We start from the raw sequence: 25,881 nt of genomic DNA, 5'->3' as shown, positions 1-25,881 counted from the left end.
TTAATTCTTCAGTGAATTCTTTTCTGCAGTCAAAGTCAACCAAGAAAAAAACTCTTATAATCCTTTACAAAATACATACAACTTTCACTACTGACACATGTAAGCATGTATATATTACATTCAGAGGCAGAGCAGTTTAACATTTTTGGAAATTCTTTCACCAGGCTTTGAAAATCTTAGCTCATGTGTGAAAGCTGGACTTCAAAGTACTCTCCTCTCAGTGTGAATATGTAAATTTAATTTTAGACATCCATTTCTAAAAAATCTCAGACATAATTTTTCGGTGTGTACAGTATTCATATATACACATTCTCTGTGTGTGCTGCATGGGCTTATATTTGTAGGTACTCTTGCAGGGAGAGTTGGGTAGTGAGCTACAAATTGGATTTCCTCTCATTTCATCATAACAAAGCAGTGGAGCAGGGATAATGAAATACCCAGTGCAGATGCATCTCTCAAGATGTGCTTGATAGATATTTAGGATGAACATAATTAATGGTTATAACTGCATTTCTTTAGCTACAATGCTGTGAGGAGTAGCTCTGGATGTTTTTGGGTGCAGTTAAGTTTTGTCCAGCCATTGTCCTACCGTGGAAAGTAGTGGTCTGTTAAACCCCTGCTGCTCCTCCCTGGTCTGGGCTAGCAGGAATGAAGGCAGCAAGCAGCCTGATGAGCATTGCAGGGACAGTGGTCTAAGAAGAAAGACATAAGAGTCAGGTTGGGTCAAGTCAAGAGGTTTAACTGAAGGGGTTTTTTTATTTCATGCTTTGGGATGTGACCATGTGCATTATGTAGTTCATCAGGTATTGCAATTACTTATGGCCTTAAAAGAGTGTGTTAGATGTCCATGTTCAGGGAAAGCATGACTACAGAATAGTCATCTGGCTTTTGTAATTAATTGAATGTAATTAATCACATTGGTGACTGCTATCATGCAGTCCATTAATTGTGTGTTTTCATAGATTTCTGTAACTGGATTGTATTAAAAATATTTTTCAGTGGAAGCTTTTGCATGTGTTATGCCTTATTTTGGAACTGGCAGTTCCAAACTATGCCAGTTAGGAACTGGCTATGTTGTGCTTTTCAAGGTCTTGAACTGTTTATGGGATTGTCTGCTCGGCTCTATGTATTGCTTGCAGGCCTGAAGTGTTGGATAAGAAAAGAACTTACAGGGCAGAATGAGAATGGTCTTAGGAAGCTCAAATTGCGAGAATGAAAATAAGAAAAGGCATTTGCTTGATTTTAATTAGTTACAGAAATCTCAAACATCATGTGACTAGCTTTTATTTGATGGTAAAGGCTGGTTAAAATAAGCACTATCAAAAGTATTAACGCATTCAAAGTTTTTTTGGGATATTTCATTTGTGTAGTAGTTGAATCAGTACAGAAAAGCACAATGAAGTGAGGGAAGAGCACTACAATAAGTGGAATGTGGGAAAACAAAGAATTTGCCCTGATTGGGCACTCTGGTTTCAGATGATAAATTTTCGGATAATGTAAGGCAAGTCACTAATCCATTGCTTAATTTTTGAAATACTTTACTTGAAATCTGGTCCTTGTCATTATCTCAGTTATATAGATGCCTATTCACTGTGGGGCCAACTGAAGGAATTTTGCTTAGCTAAGCTACTGATACTGTTCTAGAATAACTAATAGAGTAAACAATAGTATTTTCAAGAATTTTGACCACCTGTTAGATAGGTAAAGTGGAAAAGCCTGTCTTTTTGTTCATTTATTTTCTGTAACTATCTTATTATTATCAGTACACTTGCATTGGTGCTGTAAGATTTGTATCAACACCCATATCCTCAGTTGCAATATTTGATTTTTCGTTGACTAAGTAACAATAATTTTTGAATGCATGGGGGGTTTTTTGTTAGAAATAATTTTCTTGTGGTATTTTAACTGAATACCTGTGGGCCATTCTTAAGCATTGGTGTTTGGATGATCTAGGGTGTGATAGGTAAGAGGATGTGACACAGATTGTCAGTAAATCACTTGCTCAGGTTCAGCCTAGGTGATAGTCATGGGAAGATGGTAACTGCCTAGCAGATGTTGGGTGGCATTTATGATGCGATGTTTGTGCATTCAGTTCCTAGTGGAGAAGTGTTGAAAAACATCATTATTTGTTGGCAGTCAAAACAGAGAGGAGCTGGATAACGAACTAGCATATGGAGTGAAACAGTGTCTCAGTATTAGACATGGTCCCTTCAGCTGAAGGTTACAGAACACTGGTAAGAGCACAGCCCAGATTTACCGAAGCTGTTTGGAGTAAGTCTCAGCTCACACTGTGCGTTAAACCCTTCAGCTTTGGGCCTCTTGAGCACGGTGCTTGTGCTGACCTGTCTCTTATCAGCACTCATTAATTTGGCCATGATGCTGTGTACTGTGGCAATGCATCTCCTGCTTATACCTTACCAGTTCACATCACAGCCAGAATGAGTCTGCAGCTATCAGTTTAGACCCAGTTTAGACCTGGCCTGAGAGTTCTTCGGTCACTGTGAATCAAAGCGCAGGGAGAAGTTTTAAGTTAAGGTAGAGTATGAAGGGGGCCTTTTGCAGGCACTCAGTGGAGATGTGTAAGAATAATCTCTACAGGTTTCTGTTCTAACAGGTGAAGGGTGAGAGTCTGGGCTGATGATTATCATCTGCACTTGTAGGTTAAGCAAGTATTGCTGAATTCTGGCACAGAGGTCAAATAACCCTGATGATACTGTTAAACTCTTTTATCCTTAAAACAGAGTGGCTGCTTGCACAATGCTTATGGAAAATTGCTCCAGGCAATTTTCAGTTCCTTCGTGAGCCATTTGTAGGAATTACTTGGGAGAGAGTGGCATTGGGCACATGTCAGGAAATGTTCTAACAATTGGAGTGATCATACCCTTTAATTCCAGTTCCTATTCACATTGTCTAATATATTGGTGCATCTGCAACCAGATATTCAGAGGGTACAGATCAACATTACAAAGTGGTCTTTAGCAACACCTACTTCTCTCTCCTTGCTCCTGCCACCATGTTGCAACATGAAGTATACCATCCTCTGGGATGACAGAGCTGTTTTTATGCCATTTTGATCCAGCTTGAAGTGAAATATGTGCTGAGAAGTTTGTGAGTTGAGTGAACTCCCTGATCTGCTTCATCATCTGGCTGCATTGCACGAACAAAGCTAATACACATCAAAGCCAGGACAGCACACTGCAGGAACTGAAGTGTGTGGCAAAACTCAGGCCAGCAAGTGCCATAAACCAATATTGCTGTTGAACACTTTGCAAGCCAAGCCACACATCAGCTGAGTTTAGGAGGACTCTTTATTCCATAAAACATGCAGATTGAACAGATTAGGACGCATAAGGATTCCTGCCCCTGTGTAAGTTTCCCTCAGCTTCTCAGAATCAGTTTTGATTTCAATCCAGTGGCCTCTGTAGGTCAGATCAGGCCTGCAGGCTGTGTTACTTTATGAATATTCACTACAGGAGTTTAAATCCTTATATTTTTGAGGTATTTTGCACTGTCTTCAGTGAGGAATGATGTTGCCTTTCATGCATGTGGAAGACATAACAAAATCTGAATGCAGTCCTTTTTTTGGCACAGCCTTTTCCATAATGTTCAGGTATAGTACAGTGGTGTTTTGCCTACTGAACAGTAGAAAGAAGTGGAGTGAAATGAGTAGTGGGGTCGTCTCTGAAGAAATACTTTTACAGAAAAGATAGGCTACAGTCCTCTCTGTCTTTTCTGGAAAAAATGAGGACTGTGCAAACTAGAATGCACAGAGAGAAACATTGAATAAATTGCAAATCAAATAGAACTGAAGGTACAATCCTTAACATACTTCATAGTGTGAAGTGTCTCAGAAAATCCACCTGTTAAGTACAATACCAGATGGAAAAGATTGGTAGAGTTACAAGAAAGTCAGACTCATGTCTGTAGTACAGGAGGCTCTTTGTGTCTTGATAGGCAGCATGGAAAACCACAGACCTTGTAGCATATATACTCCATGAAAGAGCTTCTATCCAAATGGTTTAATGGAAGAAGGAAATATAACTCATGTTTGTGTAGAGAAAATTATCAAATTCTAATGAGTAACCATTGTGAAAAGGACAAAGAGGGGAATACTTTCATGTATTCCTCGGAGACGGAGAGCAAAACATTTTGGCTCTTACAAAAGCACAAAAAATGTATCCCACAGAGGGTTGTCTTCCTCATCTTATTTCTGTCATGGATGAAAAAAGAGAAATTAAAAGCATAGTTTAATGTTGAATTTCTTTGTTTATTCAACTACCTTTCAGGTAATTTTTAGTCTGAAGAGAAACACTTCCTACAGTCAAGATACCGTGAGTAGGAAGGTTGGATTTTCATGTGGTGGAAATTTGGGACAGGTACTACACTACTGAATTTAGCAGTTATTTCAGATGCTTATCCTTGTAACTGGAAGCAAAATCCAATCCATAAGTGTGAAGATAAAATTAATAGCATTTTGGTGCTGGAAAAGCTAATTATGTTTCTTCACCATTTGTTGTTTATGGCCAAAGGGGTATCAAATAACTGTGCACATTGATGACCAGCTAATTCACAACCAGTGATATCAAGTCATTGTCTGGAAATCTTAGTGGAAAGGTTCCCTTGTTCCTAGTAATTATTCATGGTCATGAAAAAAGTGTACTTTTTGTTTGTATGTATTTAATGATAAAAAATATTAAAGCCATTAAATAGGGTACTGGGGATAGTGAATTTGAAGTTCTGAGTGCTGTTTAGCTCATCTGTGTTTAAGAAAGATGAATTGAAAGTGAAAGAAATGCTGAGAGAACTACTACAAGAAGAGCCTTGTTTAGCACAGCTGAACACAAATTAAGACAAATATGGTTCCTTTTGGAACTTCCCAAGTAAACACATGGGAAAACCACAGTCCATATATATCCAGTCTTCCACTGTATAAATTGTCCATAAAGAAACATAACAGGAAACAGAAGGCAGTTTCCTACCAGTAGGAGATTGAACTTCTTGGGTAATGGCCTGTTGTTAGGCTAAAGAAAAAAAAAAAAACAACAAAACAAACCAACCAAAAAAACAAACAAACCCCAACCCCCAAACTGGAAGCTCTAACTTGTTTTCCAACTGATCATTTAAAGAAAACAGAATGATACATGTGCCTTCTCTAGCAAAGCGCTGGATTTCAGTAGTTCACCAAGTCCTTCCTAGTCATATGTTCCATATGGACAAAGTTTCACTGTGAAGTGGAGCAGCTTTCTGAGATATTTATAGCTAGAGAATGCATTTGGAAGGATTACCATAACTTTCTGACTGAAGTTTTACTTATGGAAAAATTAATACTGAATATTTTTACCAAAATCTAGATTTCAAGGGAACTGACAACATAATCTTGAATTTCACAGGCTTTTTCCTTTTCTTTACTTTTTTTTTTTTGAGAGAACATGAAATTCACGCTGAAAGGAGGTAGATAAGGAAAAAGGGACACATTTTGATCATAACACTAAGCTTTGCTTTTTATTATCTGTGCTCTCAACACAATGTGATGAAGCTATAACAGTATTTCCACAGCATCATTTTTTTCTGTTCGTTTTGGGGACTTTTTTAATAAATTTTTGAGTATACATTTGTTATTGCCGCACTGCTTGTTCTTTGTATTACAGACATGCAGTACTTAACAATCTAGTAGTAAGTATAGTGTGCAATTTATCAGAGGATCCCCAGCTGTACATCTCAGACAAAACTTTCCTGTGTTACCTATTGGTCCTAGCTGTTACAGCATGTCCCAGTGGTAGGATGTGACTCATCCATTTTTGTCATCCAAAAATCTCAGTGGGAAATGAAAAGGAGCTTATACCACATACTTCTAGCAATTATCTCCAGGGAGTGACAGAAAACAAAAACACATAGTCTGTAGGTTGACAAGGGACCTGGGAATATATTCTATTTAGTAAGTAAAAAGGAAGATTTTCAAACAGTTTACAACGGGTGCCAAAGGTAGTTGCATAAGGGCATGGGTAATATGTTCTATCACTGACTGAGGTGCTTTCTTTACGTGGAGTTTCCTTTCTCCACCTATTTATATATAACACAGCATTTGCAAAATCAGTCATTTGCCAAGTATTATTTTAACTTAGTTTATCATTTATCACATTTTGAAAGAAATTCATGCAGGTGCACAGCAGTTACTGAAATCTTCCCCACAGAGTTGCTCAGATCTTAGAACTGTGTACACAGGTATGGGGAGCATTAGAAGAGCTCTGTTCTCAGTAAATCTTGGAATAGATTGAGATAGTGGCTAGAGTGGATTATAGCAGAGTAAACACCTGGAGTGGAAAGTGATGAAGGCATTTGTATGTCTGTGGACTGTTGGTCACTAACATATCACACTGGTGTGTAAACTGGGGCTGCCATTTAAGCAGTGCTTGAACTCAAATGTTGCAGTAATGCTGTTCTAATAATTTCGTGTTGTCTATTCTGCATTTGCAAAAGCCCTTTGCTAAATCGTTAGAACTTGGCATAGTGGGATTCACTGGCTTTTTTTTGGCTCTAGGAAAAGCATGTCTGTCACAAGGACCACGATGTTACTGAAAATGACACTGTGTCTCTTTTCTTCTGAGGAAGGGAGCTGTTGAAAAATGGGTCGTAGGGAGGGTGTGGGGCTTTTTTTGTTGTTCTGTATTCTTATGTATCTGTCTGTGTTCTATATATCTATCTATCTGCAAAATGAGACATTCGGAAAAACATTTCATTCCAAATGCGAGACAAACCTCTAGGCTGCAAGGAACTGAAAAATTACTTTGCAAAAAAAATGTATTGACTGTTTTTCACTCTGCATGTTATGTATAATGAAAGTGTTCTTTCTGGTGTGTCTGTAGAACAGAATCAGACAGATTGAGGAATGTCAATAGAGGACCATTCAGAGAGTTTACAAATAAACTCGTCTGCACAGATCAATGCCTGTCCTGTCTTCTGGGAGCCCACCTGGGAGATTGGGGGTTCTCTGTGCTGATGGTTTGCATCAGGACTCTCTCACAGGAGATGGAGTTGAACTAAGGCAAGTCACTGGCCATCTAATGGTGCATGGCTGATGTTCTATGTCCTGTGTCACATGCTAGACCACATTAGGTGACTCTAGAGAGAGGGAAGGCAGGGGCTGGCACATAGGACCTTTGTGATCAGAGCAATGTCCACGTACAGTTTCTGAGGAACAAAGCATAGATAAAGTTTGGTTTTCTGTTTAATTCTGTTTAATGTTGTATGCTTTTAATTCCAGAAACTGAAATTGCTTTGTCCGTGGGTTTATAAATATTTAACACACATCTTTAATGAATAAGAAATTGAATGTAAGGGTCAGTAGCAGATTCAGTTACTTTTTCAGGTACTTGTTTAATTATTTCTCATTATATTTGTAAATGTAATTTTAAAATCTTTAAAAATAAATTAATATAGGCCATCAGAGAATCATCTCTAATAGATAACATTCATGAGTGTTTTTTACTTCTATTATACCATTACACTAGGATCTCAAGAGTTTTTGATGAGTACCAAAGTCTTGCAAGGAAAAGAGATTTCCCAAGGTCATACAGTAATTTTATGGAAGATTTAGGAATAGAAGACTGCTCCATGCTTTATCTGATCTAATCAAACAGTTTTCCAGATGGTAGAATTTTTTCCTTAACAGTCTTTCCTTCTTTTGTATGTTTTGTACAAGAGACATCATACTTAAAAGATCATCCTGTGGAATAAAGATCAGGAAAAAGGGGTACTGGGAGCAACCCTTGTTTCTTTGAATAGATTGCCCTAATACATACCTTTCACTGTTCAAATCATTTATAATATAGTGATGTTTAAAGTAAGGCTGTTACTGAAACCAACTGATTTTATTCATTAAAATATCAACAGAGCGGTGATCCTGATGAAAATGGTGAAATAAAATCAAAGAGTCTCAGATAAAATCATTACTATCACTCTGATGTCAGTTATTGGAAAAAATGCAACATATAAGTTGCTTGACAAATTTGTATTTCTAAAGAGAAGGTTTGAAGTAAAGCCTAGCTATTCGTCACTGTGTATTTTCGACTGCAGTATTTGTAAAGGATTCCAGACATTCACTGGTCAAGCCCTAAGTCCAGTTCTGAAGTTAGGAGTAAGATGCCATTATTTTACTGTACACACACACATGTAGTTCCTTTTCTGTGAGCCTTCAGAAAGGGAAAAGGATGGAGTTGAAGGTATGAAAAATTAAATATAAAAGTTAGCCAGGCTTATCTATCCTATTATCTTAAGACCCATCTAATCACTGATAAAAGCCCATTTTGGCTCTTGAAGGTAAAATTCTGTCTCCTAATATGCGTTCAAGACATCATTACACCTTTAGTTCTCAGGTCCATAAACCCTTACTCTGGATGTTCATAAAAATGCATTTCCTTTACACTTCTAAGTAAGCTGCTCTTGCTGTCATTCACTTTTAGTTAAGACCTGTCAGGTGGTGTTTCTGTGGAAGGAAAGAAGTTTAAATTACGGGTGAACTGCAGATATGTAGTTCTTAGGCATGCTAAAATTATGAGTGAGTTGGAGAGATTATTCCTCACAAGTAATTTTAGGATCCCAAGGGATAATGGTGATGTGTACAAGAGAGGTTTCCTTCTTGGCTAATTCCATTAAAAGCTTCTGATTTCTGCGTTGCTGAAGTGAGACTCCAAAAATCTGCATTTCTATCTTACATAATCACTTTCCCAGTATCCTGTAACATCCACCTCTGCTACGACTGTCAGTGCATTGACTTCTGGAGTGACAGTGATATGTAGGTCTGACAAAGCATCCTTTGCAATGTCCTTCATTGAAATGAGAACTGCAAATGCTGTCAGTATTACTAGAAACCTTTTACTTAGGCAGAATTAATAAATTACAACTTGTACTTTGGGATGGCCTTGTTATATACAGCTGGTCCAGAATGATATGATTTACTAGTATGAAATTACTGCATCTTGGCAGACAGCATTCTATTTATTTTCAATTCTGAGAAGAGCATTATCCACTGGATAAGACACTGGATCAGAAGTTAAGGCATTCAGGATCACATTTGTCCCATTCTTATGGTGCCTGACTTTTTGCAGGTCTCCTCACTCAGATGTTTTCTTCCTTTCACTTTCCGAACATGGGTGTAATTATTCATAGGATATCCCCCTGAGCTCTTCAAGGTCTTCTGCTCCTAGGTGATCAACATGAATCCCATAACTGTACTAAATCCATACGTTTAGTGCATTCCCCACAAGTTTTAGCTCCTGTCCAGGCATTTGGTTCAGACTTGGGAAGCTTTTCTTCAGCAAGTTGTGACCAGTGGTGAATTTATGTAAACTTGGCAGGAAAGTCATTAGACTTAATGTTAAAAGGGATTTCTGCTCAACAAAGCAGCTCTCTCAGAGAAATGACCCTAGCTTCTGCTGAGCTGTACTGTCTCTGGTGCTCTGTCCCTCATTCATTGTGCGACTTTGTTGGTCTTTGTTTACTGCAAGGCTTTATTTGTTTTTTCATAAAATCAGATAAATGCTTTAATACTGTTCAAATAGTGCCATCCTATTGTGTGTGAGAACAGAAAACTGAAGCTGTTAGATGTGATGTATTTGTGGTGAAAGTCCTGTACTATGTTTAATATGGCCCTATCTGCTCGTGTTTTCCATGCCACCTCCGAGGCCTCTGTTCCTGTTGAGGAAAAAGAAGATATGGGTGACAGATTGTGTCATTCCCCTCTTAGACTAGCTGTCACCATCCCTCCCTTAAGCAAAGCCCCACAGCAGAAAGGTTGGTGAGGTATTGTTGGGGATGTCTGTGGCTCCTTGAAGGGTACTTGGTGAGAAGCATTAGACATGGGAAAAGGGATGACTCCAGATTCCTCTGATGCCACAGTCCCACTGTGTCATGCCCCAGGGACTGGCCCCAGTCACCTAATAAGGTTGGACATGCCAGGTACTGTGATGTCAACTATGGCAAAGAGATATCCTCCTCTCCTGAAACACCAGTGACTTTATCCAGAAGGTTTGGTAGTGTTGCTACAGTATCTGGTGATAAGGTGCTTATTGAAGCAACCATTTTTGGGAATTAGCAAGTAGTGTTGTCTGACAGTAGCATGATACACACCAGAGTAATTAGGAATAAATTTAAAATTACTTATGATAAAGACATTTTTCAGGCAAGTGGTTTGGTCCTGCTTATTGCCAGAGGTGTGGTCTGGAAGGATTTATTGATAGTTCAGATGGGCTAGGGCTGCTGTACAGATTTTCTTCAGTGAGGAAAGAAGGAAGGTGGAATCCTTTTGAAAAGATCCTTTTGATCCTGGTGCTAGAATCATGTACAAGTATGTTGAATTTTTCCTAAAAACATAACCCAGTGGCTATCTGACTTTTCCTTTATTGGTTAAGTGATTTTAGTTGCTCCTGTTTTGTTCAAGGTCAAAAGGCGCTAATAATATAAGGCAAAGGTAGAAATTTCTGACTCCGTAGTTGAAGAGATAAGAAGAGCAGAGAAGATATTTTGTGAAACATCTGTTACATGGATATGCTTTACTGTGGACAACTGAATGGCATGATCTGGTCATCAGTCTCTATATTTTCCTTTGTCATCTTTAAGTACTCTCAGTGGAGAACTGTTAGTACTATTTTCCTACCTTCCTGCCTAAGCACAGGCCAGTGTTTATTTGACCTAGCCTCTGGTAATTATAAAACAAACATCGCAGTAATAAGCAGACAGGTGGAATATATAATATTCATAAATTATGAATGCAGCTTCCTCATCCTTCACAGTAAGTTCTTCCGGATAGGTTTCTTATGAGGACCCACAGTCCAACAAGGAGATCAGCAGCAGCCAATGTCTTTTGTCAAATCAGTTCAATTTTTTTCTCTGACAGAGTAGTGAACTTGCCATTGATGGGGAAGAGGAACAGGTGCCATTCACCTTGACCTCGTCAGTGTATTCTGTTTAACAAACCAGAGATACATAAATATGAAGCTACTGCAAGATGGGTACCAAACTGATATGAAAGCTGTTCTCATTAGTTAATAGTGGATCCACAGTGGCCTGTCCTGGACCCAGTATTTTAATTGCCTGCCAGTGGGATCATGAATTTAGTCTGCAAATTATACCAGTATGAGAGGCAGATTCAAACTAAATTTGAGAAATCATTGAAGTGGCTTGGAAAAATAGAATATAATGCAACAGAAAAAGAGCATTTTTCTGAACTGTGAGATAAATATTCAACTGACAAACTGAGGAAGAAAAGCTTATGCAATAATCTTGGAGAAAGGGTTTGTAAGAGTGAGTAAGTAAAGTCACAGGTAGACTGATTGAATGTGTAAGAAAAGTCTATACATATAAGATCTGTTTACACTTTTGGGGGGTATATATCACATTTCCTCTATTTGCAGCCGATCGTTAATAAAATTAACGTAAGCCAAATTGCAGCTGGGTGCACCTGAATCAGAGGGAGAAGGACTCGTGTTCTGTGTGTCTCTCTTACCCCACCTTTTCACACCTCTTATCATCAAAGAAATAGTACGGTAGTTTTCATTGCCCAAAAATCATCTCATCAAATGTTTGATAAAAATGTGGCTTTTAATTGCACTGATAGTGAGTACTTCCCAGAATCATAGAATGGTTTGTGTTGGAAGGGGCTGCATCTTGTCCCCACCTCTGCCGTGGGCAGAGACACCTCTCACCATACAAGGTCACTCAGTGCTCCATCCAGCCTTAAACACTTCCAGGGATGGGGGCATCCACAGCTTCTCTGAGCAACCTCTTCCAGTACCTCACAAACCTCACAGTAGAGAATATTTTTTTCTACCATTGAATCTAAATCTACTCTTTTTCAATTTGGGGCCATTCTCTCTTGTCCTGTTACTACATGCCCTTGTAAATAGTCTCTGCAGTAGTAGTTTTGGTTTGCTTTTTTTCATTTTCAGAATTTATACTAAAATATGGTTGTTTATATGAAAATGTAACTGCGAGCAGTTGTTCCGTAGCAAAGTAGTACAAATGTACTCAAAACAACATGTACAAAGTAATGTATGTATATATTATGTAAGTAGAGAAGAAAGAAGCAAAATACCCACCCAGTGATCTGTTTCAAATTAATTGTGTTAATTTATTTTTAAGAAAGGTATTTAATGTTTTCATAGTTGTCTGTTTTAGTAGGAAATGTTAATGAGATTGTTGGAAAGGTTAATTAGAGTTCCCATCATGTATGTGGAAACTCTCTTTACATGGAGCCGGTACTTTTTAGTGGCTGTAGGAATGTACCTGTTAGACTTAAGTACAGGATTGCAGCAGATAGTTGAGAGCTGAAAGGCATGAAAAAGGACTGCCTATCAAATAGTATAAGTAAGCATCAATATTTTCATGCTGTTTTTCAGATCTTTCATTATAGTCCTGCAGTTAATTGAGTATATTCTACAGGTATTGAAAACTAATCACCTAAATAATTAGCTGATTTTAAGTATTTTTTTTGTTTGTGGTTCTGTATATTATTGATAGTTGGTTTCCTGAGTTTATTTGCTTAAATGCTTATATAGGTTTGTAAAATATTCCTTAAGTATCAGAAAAGGTGATAATTTAAATATGTTCTTAATTACTTGTTACAGTTAAAGCATGTCTAATACAAATTTTAAATGTAACCCTTTATTTTAAAGGAATGCTGCTTTTTATGACAACTCTGAAAATTTGAGGGATTTTTCTGCTTCAAGTCAGAATATTATATTTAACAAATATTACCAGACTTCTGATTTGGAATCAGCGAATGATAGCAATAATTGAATGGGTATATTTTGGTGGACTTAAGAATGCGTTATATTTTGGGGTTTTTAAATCTTGCATGCAGCATAAAATGAAGTCATTCATTTTAATGCATCCTTCTTGTTGGCTTAAAGCTGAAATATAGTTGCTTGAAAATTAATTTACCCCTCATGAATGACTGGTTGGATTATCTTTGTAGCATTAAATGTCAACCCTGAGCTCCGAGCACATTGTGTCTACAGTAAAAAGTTGTCCCTGAGCACTTAATGTTGTGTTAAATGATGATGTGTCCTTTGCAAATGTATTATTAGTGTCAAGCTGTTCCGTCTCTCAAGATTGAAAAATGGTCAGTGATTTGAGCTGCCATTAAACCTGAATAAAATAGAGAGGCTGTGGGGGGTTTTCATGCCTTTTCTGAGTACAGACACACTCTTGTGTAGGTATAAGACATATAAAATTCTTTCTGTTAACCTGAGACTCCAAAAACTCCCTTCAGAATCACAGCATTTAAAAAGAAGAAAATCTCACTTCTGCTTCTCAGGAAAGGGATGGTCATTGAATTTATCTGTGTGACACTAATAATACAAAACACAATAATAAATACTTGAGAGCTTGATCTTGTTTCCATGGATGTGAGCTAGGGCTGTGTTGCCAGTTCTCAGACATAGACTATAGAAGTGTTACTGGTATGTGGTTTGACAACTGATTTTTACTGAAGTTAGGCCTGAAATTCCCATGGAATTTTGTTTTTCTGAGGTTCCTCAACATTCTGAATAAATTGTTATTTAGAATGAAGCAGGCATGTTGAAGGATGTGCTCTGTGAGAGCAGAGTTTCACTGGATTGAAATAAATTCTGTTATTCAGTGAATATACAATGACTGGTTTAAAATCTCTCAAAGATCATAGAATGAAATACTTGTTTGTGCACTTTCGGAGGCAGGTGTGTAGGCACTTCTATGGTTTTCGATGGTGTTACAAAGCTCTTCACAAAACACTTCTTTCCCCATGTCAGACACCTAACTTGTTGGCATTTGGAAAGGCACTTAAAAGTTGTACTACTATGTATGAGATGACAGAGCTCAGTTTTGAGCTCATACTCAGTTTTTCTTACATCCAAGGCAGGTAAGAAAGTAAATGCTTGTCTTTCCTCCTACTTAAAAAACAAGCTACTCTAAAGTTAGGGAATTGGTGGTGGCGCAAACTTATTTGAACCTTTTAGTCCATTGACTTGCTGTTTACAGACCCTACTGAATTCCTTTGGTGCACTTTAGTTCCATTGCAATGGTGACATCAAGGTACTTCAGGCAATGTGATTTTATGACTAAATTCTCTCTCAGCTCTCAGCCGTTTAGCTGGTTCCACAGGATTGGTTCCCTAATAGTTGTAAAAGGCAAGTGCCATGCACATACAGAAGAAAACAATGAGGACATGGACATACTAGAGTGAGTCCAGTGAAGGGTCAGGATGTCCATCTGGAGCACAGGATGTGCAAGAAGAGGCTGAGAGCTGCCTTTTCAGCTATGAGCAAGCTCAGCTGAGATGTTACTGCTGTCTACAAATACTTAATAGGAGGCTATGGGCAGGGTGAAGCTGAACTTTTCTCAAAGTTGCACAGTGGTAAGACAAAAGGCAAGTTAGAACATTAATATTCTCGGTAGGTAGGTGAATAATACTTTTACTAGAGGGATGGCCAAATGTTGGGAAGAGTTTCTTAGGGAGGTTGTGGAATCTCTACCTTTGGAAATACTAAAAACTCATTTGGATAAGCTCAGCTAGACTTGGAGCTGAATTTCAGGGTGAATGCAGTTTAAAAATTGTCTCTGTTCTGAGCAGTGGGATGGATCATATGACCCCCAAGAATGTCTTCTAACCTAAACCTATCCCCTGAGAGTGTAGCTTAAAGCAGGACTGTAGCTGGTACACGGGAGCAGTTCTGAAGAAGCATTTTGCTAATTATGGTACAGAGCACGGTGGCTCTATAGCACAGGCATAACTAACTGGCTTGGAAACCACCACGTCATAGCTGATCAGGGATGGAATTCAGGCTGTGGTTTTCAATCAATTTACAATTCCTTCATGGCTCTGTGATTTTTCTCTATGTAGGACTAGTAATACCCAAGATAATTACTTTAAAGGTAATTTGGCCATTTCTGTAAATGTCTTAAATCAAGATGAAGTCATGTTGGAACTGGTTCTTCTTCTCTGTTTATCCCTTAGAGCTGTTTCCTTGGTTCATATTTATTCTGCTTAGCCTTAGAATTGAAGCCACTCCACCTGCCTTGGGTTGTGAACATCTCTAACTGTTCTTGACAGTAAAACTGGCGGCACCAGGGAGCTCTTTAGGCTGTGCTAAGCTGCTGTCATTCACTCTTTGGAGAAGTCTCTCTATGGGAAGTAAAGACAGACCTAAACTAGCAATCACCTAAAACTGAAACCAGGTGTAATGGGTGTGACCTTTTGTGTCTTGCATATAAGGAGGTAGTGGAGGATGGCATGACTGAACCTTCCTCCTTCTTGGGCCTCACTAATGAGATCTAATTCTCCCTTACCCCTGTTACTGCAGGGAAAAGGATGGGATGCTCTAAGTCAGATTGTGGAAACCTTGAATAGAGTGGAAATCCATTTTATTGTTCTGTTTATTCTGTGGGGTTTTGTGGAGGGTTCCTGGAACCTTCAGTAATTCATATCAATAATCATAATAAACCAATTGATTTCAACTTAACTAGGTGTGTGATTTCACACTTGCAGTTTATGAATAAGTCTTGCCACAATCTGTCTCTAGTTTCTAATTAGATAGGCATATATTTTAGTACTGTTTTCAGTATCAGTTACAGTAAGGTACTTTATTTAAAGTACTACTAGTGACTGAAATTTACCTTCTAGTTGTAGTTTTATTGATCCTTAAGCAGTACTTTAACATATGAAATGGATTGCTAATGTATGGAAAACATCTTACTAATGTTTTGAGCATGACTATAATACCAGCACAGAAAGATTCAGGACAGCAGTTTGTTGGTTGTTATGAATTATAGTGAAAGTGTTGAAAGGAATTTTAAATCTGTAGTGTTGATTAAAAAATTTAACTATCTGTCAGGGTTTTTTGGCATGCTGTAAATAACTCATCTTCAAATTATTTGTCTGAGTAATTAAATTTAGATTGCACATTTCTCATTTCAAATATTTTGACTCTTATCTGTTTGGTTTTCCATTGTGGCTTAATTGGTGTGGTCTATATAAATGGGCAATAAATTTATATACCTTTGTTATAAAGATCAGTCAGTGAATAGAACTTGGTATTCATCCCAGACAGAATTATGATTGAATGTATTTGCAAGATTAAAGCACTGAATTTACTTCTTTCTAATTAAAGGCAATTAAAGATTTGCAGACACAAATAAAAGACAATGAATTGAGGAATAAGTGTAGAAGCAAGTCCATTTGCAGGTGAAAAGAAGTGCCTTTGAAGCAGAACCAGCTGTATTTTCATTGAAAGAATAACAGTTTAGGAAGCTTTTCTGCATGTGCTTGCTCGATAGCATAATGTACTCATAAGCAGCTTACGCAGTACAGTATTCAGAAAATAGCAGTGCATTAATTTTTAAAGTAGCAAATGCAGGCGAAGAGCAATGCTGCCACATGATGATAATGAAGGTGGATATTGTAAAGTCTGCTGAGAGAAAAGAAAGCATGGAGCTCCTGAAATGTGAACATTTATAAAACAATAGCTAGATATTCATATGATAATAAGCTTGGACAGCAGCATCAACAAAGGCCAAAGATGCAGTCCTGTTTCTGCTTAAGCTTGATGAATTGAAAAGCAGCGAGGCAGTCTTTAGTCTGTTATTCAATTCCAGCAATGAGCTATTGTTAGAATGAAAGAGTAAATATCTAGAAGGGTTGGAAATAATTTATTTTTTTCCCCTCATGAAGTTATTCTGTAGATTTTTTTTCAGATCATGTCTTAAACAGCAGCATCTTTAAACACAATCCTAAATGTAGTCAGTTTTCTGAAACAGAGTGCTCAGCGTGCTGCATTCTCATGTATAAAGGAGCTTGGTATGTATGCAGAAGTACAGTGTTGTGCAAAACTACCGGGCAGTGTCACAGTATTTCTGTAGACTAAAAAAATTAACCCAGAGCTTAAATGAACTTGTCTAGCTTACACATATTATTTAGGTTTTTTGCATTTATTATCATGTCATTGGAGGTTTAATTAAAAAGAATACGGAATATACGAGATTAGGTCATCTCTAATATGTTATTAAAATTATTGAATAGAAGATATATGGGATCTCAAATTCCCATGTAAACAGAGTTAATTTCAAAATAATCTTGCAAAATCCATCGATTTTTATTCCTAGTTACATGAAGAGAAACAAACTCCTTTTGCATATTGTATGAATCCCTAATATCCACTCTGAAGAAGGCACCCTTTGTAATTTTTTCACAATATAGTTGTTTGAGTAGCTAAAAAGCTCCCTTATCTTCACCATTTTCTCATCGTACAGTTTGTAAAATGCAGTTTGTGTTGTTGCAGTTTGTAAAATACTTCATTTCAACCTGAGGAAGGTTTTCCAAACAGGATCTGTAAAAATGGCACAGCTCAGTTCAGGTGCTGCTGAGGTCACTTTGCCACCAAAGAAGTGGAAAAGAAGGATGGAAGGAAGGGACAAGGTGCAAGGCGAGCTCTGTGGGGTTTCTGAAAGACAAAGGCTGCTTCCAGCACTGAATGGGAAGGTGGATATCTTTGGAGGCAGGACAAGCTGTCAGGAAGCAGGACAAGCAGAGAGCTGTAGTGAGCAAAAATAGTTGCCTTATCATGGAGTACTTCTTTGGCCTTAAAAAAGGAAGTGATGGACAAGAACAAGGAAAGAAGTGGTGCATTTGTTTAAAAATAAGTAAATAATTAAGGGTAGTTATAAAAAAAGTTAAAAGTTAAGGGTAACTGATGCTAGAGTTTAGGGTTTGAGAGAAGAAAAGACAAACTGGTAACAATAATGACTAGTCAAAGAGGCAAGGATTTTGTTTAAGTAATAAGAAAAGTAAGATTTGGTCTGAAAAACTTCCAGTTGTATCTTTTTGGCTTCTTCTTGCCTTCGTATATTCCATCAGGAAGACTTGGTGTCTCAGATAGGCATTGGATAAAGCAGACAAATGAGGCTTTGTCTGATGAGTCTGTCTCAACTGGCTTTGATGATGACTTCCTGAGAAGAAGAAATAGCTTAAACTGATGACTCTGACAGATAAATGTACAAGACAGCTTGCAGGATAAGTGAGATAAAACTAGAAGACATTGAAAGTGTGAATATACTTATCCCAACTGGTTGAATTTGCAAGCCCAAAAGAAGGGAGACTGTAGGGAGCCTGTATTACTTTTTCCTGCTTGTTTTCCAGGTGGTAATGATCAGTATTCACATGGCAAGAGCTTTGCTTTTCATTGTTCTTTATAGTCCTGTAGTGCAGATGTCTTTCCCAAGGCCTCAGAAAGTTCACATGTTTTAAGAGTCTTTTAGTATGTTTGCTGAGTCTGGTTTTCATTACAAAGAAGTCCACAGATGCCCTTTTTAAACTTTTGCACTTGGTGGACTCAGACTGTTTCCCCTACCGTACTTTTTTCCTTTTGGCTTTTACATTTAGCAAGGAGAGTGGTAAATTAATGGCAGGTGCATGGATTTGGAAAACTACCAGTTCTAGAGTCATCACTGAAATAGCCTGTTTGTTATAGGAGGGTTAGTTGTTCATATCAGACTTAATATAAATCTGGAAGTATTCTCTAGATATGTAGAATCCAGTCTGTACCCATGATACTGGAATAAAGAGTAGCAGGGTGCCAGAAACCAAGGCAAAGAGCACCAATAAACTTTCTCATTTGGATGAATAAACATGGATCTGCCCATACAGGTATTCCACAGACTGGGTGTTCTATGCAATATTTGCCCCTGCTCCTGTCACCTTCACACTTGAGCTGTGGAGAAGAGAAGGGAGAGTGGGCAATGGGAGGAAAGGGAGGTGGGGTTTACTAGCTGACTTGTGCCCCATTCCTAATGGACCTTACCAAGATTTCTAGTTTTCATTATCTAATGCTTTTGCATCACTGGAAGGGAAATTTCTGACTGTCTTGTTTCATTTACCCCTCATGGAAGTGTAGAAAACCTGAATTATGAGAACTGAGATTGAACTTAGTGCTTGTCAGTTATATAGTGCTAAACAAAGATATTTTTCATGCTTAAAACAATTCAGATTGATACATTTCTATAGTTTGTTCACAAGTAAGAACAGCTGCATCACTTATGAAAGTTAGCTCCTAACAAACAAACAAAAACAATTCAAGGCTGGGGTGTGTCTATGCCAAATTTCAGCCTGCAGTGTATTTTTATGAGTAATAAACTTCTGACATTTGTAATGGAAATTTTGAAAGATCTTTTAACTATTTAATGGTGAAGGTATGAGTGTGAGGCTTCAGGGAGAAGAAACACATTCTCTCTCTGGCTGGATTCATCTCATGACTTAGCCATTTTTGTGGTTTCTGGAAGTTTTTCCCCAGCTGTTCTAAAAAATTACTGTACTCCTGATGCATCTTATTATCATATATTACTGACTTCTGAAAAATAATGCTGCAGTGGTCCTGTCCTGCTAATAAGATGTATTGACTGGATTAATATATTGGATTATCTGACATAAATCATCTTTCTGTCATCCTTTCTTCACTCTAAGTTTTCTTGCATATATGCTGCCTTTTTTTTTTATTCCTAATACGTATGGTTTCAGTTATTCTTCCATTTGGTATTGAGTATTTTAAGTTATTTCAAGTCTTCTGTGAATAATATCTGACCAAAGAATAGTATGGAGACTTTCACAATATATAATCCATAGGACTGAGGAGAGCTTATATAACAAAAGCAAATTTGTAATGCAAGTTCAGCATTCACAGTATGTTGAATGATTTCTATACACAGATAATCTCTATATTGAGTATGAGCAGGGTGATACAAGGAGTAGACAAAGTCAGAAGTGTGTTTCCATGAATCCAGTGTATCACTGGAAGAAGACATTCACATTTCAGAATTTCATCACTACACTACAATATCCCTGTTTTCAAGGTAGCCATAAAATGAGAAGTTTGCATTATTGATTATGAATGTAAAATCACATCTGCTTGGACAAATGGGATTTTTGTATACAAAACCACTGGACAGAGTTTAAGAGGAGAGGTTAGACTATTTGACTGTAGCAGTAATGAAAGCTAAGGTACAAATAAGTAAACTTAGTGATTTGAAAAACGCCAGACGCTCTGCTTTAAGCATTATAGTTTAGCTTTGGAATTAGGCATAAAGAACAAAAAAGGTATGTATGCATTAGGAGGGGAAAAGATGACAAGGACTTTTAAAAAAACTAAACCAATTGTACTGAGGCTCTATCCCTCTGATCAGTATCTTCATAGATTCTTCTCCTTCTCCTTCTCCTTTTGTGACTGTGTCTGTACCTTGACTTCTGTTAACTTAAAGAAACCATGCTTGATAGTTCATAATGCAACCCTGACAGGCCTTTCAGACAGCACAACTATCCCTGAAAGATATCAAGTGTTTTATGCTTTGTTATTAAGTTGAGATAAATGATTTATACCATTTCTACAATTTCTGAATGCTTACATGTTCCCCTCTGAACTCAGTTCATATGGATTCATAATAATCAAGCCCTGGGCATCACTCTGTGTCTATAAGAGATAGTCCCTGTAACCTGTAGAAAGTTAATCTAGAAAATTTTGTGCAACATGTTTCTACAAGTTGATGGTGTCAAACAATGGTTTTATTAGTGTTTACTTAGACTGATCTCCATATCTCTGAGTTCTAATACCTGAAAATAATGCTCCAGTTCAGAATTATGTACCTTTACATTCATCAGAATGTCTTGAACATTTATATGTGCATTAGCGATGACTAATGAAGAAAAATTCTAATGAAAACTTTTGTTTTGATTTCAAGGAGAGGGAAAAACATAATCTACCTTTGATTTACTTATTTGCTGGCTGATTCCTCTGATTCAATTTATTAAACATTGTACTAGTGGATACCTACCCACACATATATTTCGTTGTCACTCTGCAGTAACAGGTTCTACGTTGATTTGTCGGGTCTTGTTTCTGTCACTGTCTGCATTAAGCATGATTGTTCCACAAGTTGAATCCCTGTGTTACGGAGTAGCTGTTGTTTAAAATGCTGGACTGTGGGATGTTTTTAATATGTTAAATCTGACTTTGAAATAAATGCTCATGTTCTTTATATTATTTTTGCATCATTTTCATTGAATATGCTTTTTTACTCTAGGGAAACAAGATTATAAGAAAACCAGGCCTATGTTAAGAGCTACAAGATTAAAAGCAGAGGCCAAGAAAACTGCACTAGGTGTAAAGGTAGAGAACCTCTTTGATAGCTCAAACCACCTTTGTGTTTGTTTCTTTTCCCCATAGATGTACTGTGTGAATATTGATTTCTGAGAGAAATTGTTTATGACACTTCAAAATCTAAGTAGAATGCTAGAATTTAAAATATTGATGATGAACTGCTTTTACTTAACCCTAAAATGGCTTGAATATTTGAAGTGCTGAAAGATTTTATGTAGTCTGTGTCCTTGTTATTATGCATGCTTACTTTAAGATTTAAAGTACTGTGTGCTTAGAAAATTGATGGTTTTAGGGAGCCTGTCTACACACAGAACAAAGTCTTTAACTATTTCATATAGTTAGACAAATTACAAGAAATATTTCCCATGTTCCTCTTCTCGTCCTATACTAGTAGTAATTTAAAGACTGGATTTGTTAGGTATTGTTAATTCTCAGCATTATTGTCTCAGTCGGTGTCCTTCTGTATTGCCTTTGACTTGGGAAAAAAAGGTTTAACTAACAGCAAAACATGTGGAAAGGTACTAAACTTTATTTTGAAAACATTCCTGTTTCAGGCAAGTATGAAGTATAACAATTACTTTTGATCATAGCTGTGAATATGAGCAAGGAGGACAATTAGAAATATTTTCTGTCACCTACTACAGTGTGCTGTCAAAACAGGATCTATCTGAACACACATTATTTATGTTGCCTCCAGTATTTTTTCCTCAAACTTATTTTTTTAATCTAAGTGGTACATTATTAGCTTAACAGCCAGAGTAAAGCCTGAGGAAAATAAAAATGTGGATCCATTATCTGGGTATTCTAGTAAAAAAAACTTCAGAAATATTAAAAGGAGAACATTTTCTTGTTTCTGGCAGATGAGAAATCAATTTTTTCAAGTTATAGCTTATAGCAAATGCCAAGGTATTACTACCAAGCTGTAACAGCTGTTAGGCTGCCAGATGATGTATTTGGTTGTCTTCCAGAATTTGCTATTATAATCACGAAACAGTGCTTTCTTTTTGCTCCTGATTGCTGATCTCGATCAAGCATTACCATGCGATGCAGTATGTTTTCACAACATAATCTCCTCAGTTAGTGCTGTGTGTCAGGTTTTAATGAGAAAAAGTAGATTGCCTTTTTTGTTTAAAGGATAGATTATTAACCTTTTGAGTTCCTTTTCCTTCATTTCTTATTAAGTTTTCCTTTTTCTTTTCATTTTTCTTTCAATGACATGACCCTTTAAAAGTGATGTTCTACTTGGAGACTTAGTGTACAGACTAATTCTTTTAAAATGTACACATATTTTGCATGTCTTTCACAAGTGAGAAGAGTATGAGATTTGGTCCTTCAAAACGTGTTTCATTTTCTTATTTTCTTAAGTAATTCTTTCCTAAAAATGAGGGTGAATGGGAAAGCATATGTGTAATCATACATGTAATGAAGATTTGAGTATTAGTGAATAAAGGACTTTTGCCATCAAGTTGCACATGTGCTCTCCAGGCTCTGACTGGGTGTGGTTTTGGGGCTCTGCTAGTTGCACTGTGTGATGTCTCAGGTTTACAATTCTGCTTCTGCCTTAAAAAAAAAATCAAATATTTTCTTCTGGCTGTAATATATTTCTGTGCTTCTGGACCTTAAAAAAAACACCCTGGATCATTCCCAAATAGATCAACAGTAATTTGTTTTGCTTCCAAATTGCTGAAAAAAGCTGACAGAGCTGAAGCAAAATATAAGGTAAGTTGGGCATTTTCCTTTTGGGGATTTGCTTGTAGGGGAAGGAAGGCATGGCTTTTGACTGCATCTTTCTCACTGAGCATGCTTAATGCCAACAGCCTCAGGCTTACTAAATGTTACAATACTTCTGCCAGAATATGGGCAATTTCTGTAGAGTAAACTCTGCACTTCTGCTGACAGACCCTGCAGTGATCAGCACAGAAGTGAGGTGAATTTAATGTCTTTAGGTAAAGATGCACTTCTTCCCACCCTGCAGTGACTGCTCTTCACCCTGCTCGATCCCTCCAGCAGCAGAACTTAATATGGACAGTAGATGCTCCTGGAGTGTCTGCAGGGAAATCTCCTTCCTTACCCCTGGAGAGGCTGCTTAGTTGTGAGGCCACATAACCCTCCCTCAAACATGGCTTGTTTTGCTCAGTCCAATGCTAAGGTCCTCCAGCTGTCCAAGCGCTATCTTTTTTTATCCTCCAATTATCCTCCACACTTATCCTAAATACTCCTCTGTTGTTTTCTGGATAGTTTTTGAAATAATTCTTGACAACTCATGTTTGATATGATGGCAACTGGCAGGACAGCAGAGAACACCGTTTATTCTTCAGATCCCTTGAGCAGTTGTCCCAAGTCCCTAAGGTCCTGCTTGATCATCCTTAATCTTGTTAGGACTTTGTATGTGTCCACCTGGAAAACCAGTGGGCAGTAGTCAGTGGACCATGCCAAGGTGGAAAGTTTCTTGGTGATTTCTCCAAGGCTCACACACCTCCCTATGGGCTGGGTCCAGCTGGCATATTGGGCCCTCCATTCTTCTCAAAAGGGAGTCACCAAGGACTACTACCCTTCTTATTTTCTTAATTGAGGAGGTTTTGGTACAAGGCGTAGGTTGCCCTGTGCTAGGCAACCACTCCAGCGTGGATGGATCTTAATCCATGTTCTCATCTCCCTGGTTCTCATATTCTAGGGCCTCATATCTGTTGTTTAAGGGCACCTGGAGAGGTGAGGTAGGTCAGGAGGGAATTCACCTGCCAACCCAAGCAGAAACCCATTTCCACTCCCCACTCTCTTAAGAGCTCTTCCTATTCCCTGGGATGAGTAATGGTGATAAACAACATGTTTCACCTTCCAAAGGCTGGGATTTTAGTCCTTTTTTTATTATGTAGGCCCTAATTCTGTGCTGTAGCAGTTGATTAATTTCAATCTGTATTGAGAGAAAAAAAAAGTTATATCACTACAATGCAATGTAATAAGTAGGCACTTCAAGTAAAAATGTCCAAAGTTCTTGTAAATCTTTGAGAAGAAATCAGACACATACATGTATTTGGAATGTATTTTATTTGTTTATAAACAATATCTATTCATTACACAATGCAGTATGCAGCATTTCAAAATAAATTAACCTTTTATTACAAAAAGCTAAGTTGAAGCTAATAAAAATATTGTAGTGGAAGGATAAATATGAAAGTATAAACTCTCTGGGAAAGGGGAATATATTTGCAGTTCTGTGAAATACAAACACACAATAAGATAATGCAATAAACACCATACAGCCACTTAAAACAATAGGCTATTTTATGTTATTGATAACTCTAGGGTTGTTTTGCATTAGTGTCCTGAAGAACTTACATGCTGGGCTGTAAACTAAGACTTAGTGTAGTATTTAGGGCAGGAAAAAAGAGGGCTAGAATATAGTGAAGGGATTTTAGTTCTTAATTTCTACAAGGATAATGAAATTCAACTGTTGTGTATTTCACATGAGAGCTGACAACATTAGCTTAAAAAAAGGCCCTAAAAATGACATAAAACTTTTCAGAACCAATCCCCCGGAGATTCTTCACATTTCATCACTGGCATACTAATTAGCTTGTCTTGTCAAACTTTGATTGCCTTGTCATTTTAATGCAAGGTTTAAAGTAACAAAGTTTCTTTCAGTCACTGGCATTTAGTACTTTTTAATTTCCCCAATGAGGGATTTTTATCTGTGTTGATAATGTCAGAGAAGCAGCTGAGCACTAATAACTATCCAAAGTTAGTTCAAGCAGGGTGACCATGCTAGTACTTGGTGTGTCATATTTGCTCTTTAAACATGTTTAAAGATTAAATATTGTAGCAGAGCTATTGTACTGGCTCCCTTTGTATATGTGACACTAATGTAGACAGTGCCAAAATACATTGTCTCTTGGAAAAGCAGGACCCTGTCTTGAGAAACAGCTCCAAGAGAAAGCAGTGTGCTGTATGTCTCCTGGTGTTTGGATAAGACAAAATTCTTTGTAGCAGTACCAAAAAGGAAGCCTCTGAACTTTCTGGGGGTCATTTTGTTGGCCCCCCACATGGGGTTTGTGCTGGTGGAAGCCCAGCTGTTCATCCTTACAAAGTAGGGGAGGAAGGCCTTTCCACCACTGGTGATAACTCTGCTCTCATTGGATGAGGAAAACATGACAGCAGGAGAGTGACAAGCAGAAAATGGTTTGAGAAGGTGTGGAAGCTTGGACCCCCAGACAGATGGAGTTTGGTATGCAGAGACTGAAAGTTATGGGAGTTCTTGGGGAAAGGTTTTTTTCACAGGCTGCAAGAACAAGTTAGTGATCCATGCGACAAGTGATGAGGTTTTCTCTATTCTTGAAAGGTAGGCACAAATCTTAATAAAACTAGTAGTAGTATTTGCAAAGTACTTGCAAAGACATTATTGACTGCAGAATATCACTCCACAGAGAATTAGCAGCAACACAGTACATTGATCCAGCTAAGGAAAAATATTTCCTAAACAAAGTGAGAGCTTACTTAAATAGAATGTCTGTCATTCTTTTGTGTATCTGCTTAATTTGTTGTGTAGTTGGATACCTCACTATGGAGATTTTATCTCATCTGGAACAAGTTAGATAGGAATAGATAACAAGATGTTCCTAGTGTATTTTAGCCAAGGATATTCTCTGATTTCATGCAGTTCATAATCTGCTAAGTTGGTGAACTGCAGTTGCCAAGATACGGTTTTATAGCT

The 25,881-nt window shown here is 37.5% G+C and overlaps 1 protein-coding gene across 1 annotated transcript in view; it reads left to right on the top strand.

Annotated features, from left to right (window-relative positions):
* The window catches only part of TRIQK (triple QxxK/R motif containing), a 38,602-nt gene that overhangs the window by 7,344 nt on the left and 5,377 nt on the right, over positions 1 to 25,881 (top strand). The window contains exon 3 of the mRNA XM_062502927.1: positions 21,097 to 21,182. Within this exon, the coding sequence (XP_062358911.1) occupies positions 21,097 to 21,182 (86 nt within the window). The remainder of the gene's footprint in view (positions 1 to 21,096; positions 21,183 to 25,881) is intronic.

Source organism: Cinclus cinclus, chromosome 1 (genome assembly GCF_963662255.1).
Source record: "Cinclus cinclus chromosome 1, bCinCin1.1, whole genome shotgun sequence".
In the NCBI taxonomy this organism is placed as follows: domain Eukaryota; kingdom Metazoa; phylum Chordata; class Aves; order Passeriformes; family Cinclidae; genus Cinclus; species Cinclus cinclus.
This window is presented reverse-complemented; position numbering and strand designations above follow the sequence as displayed.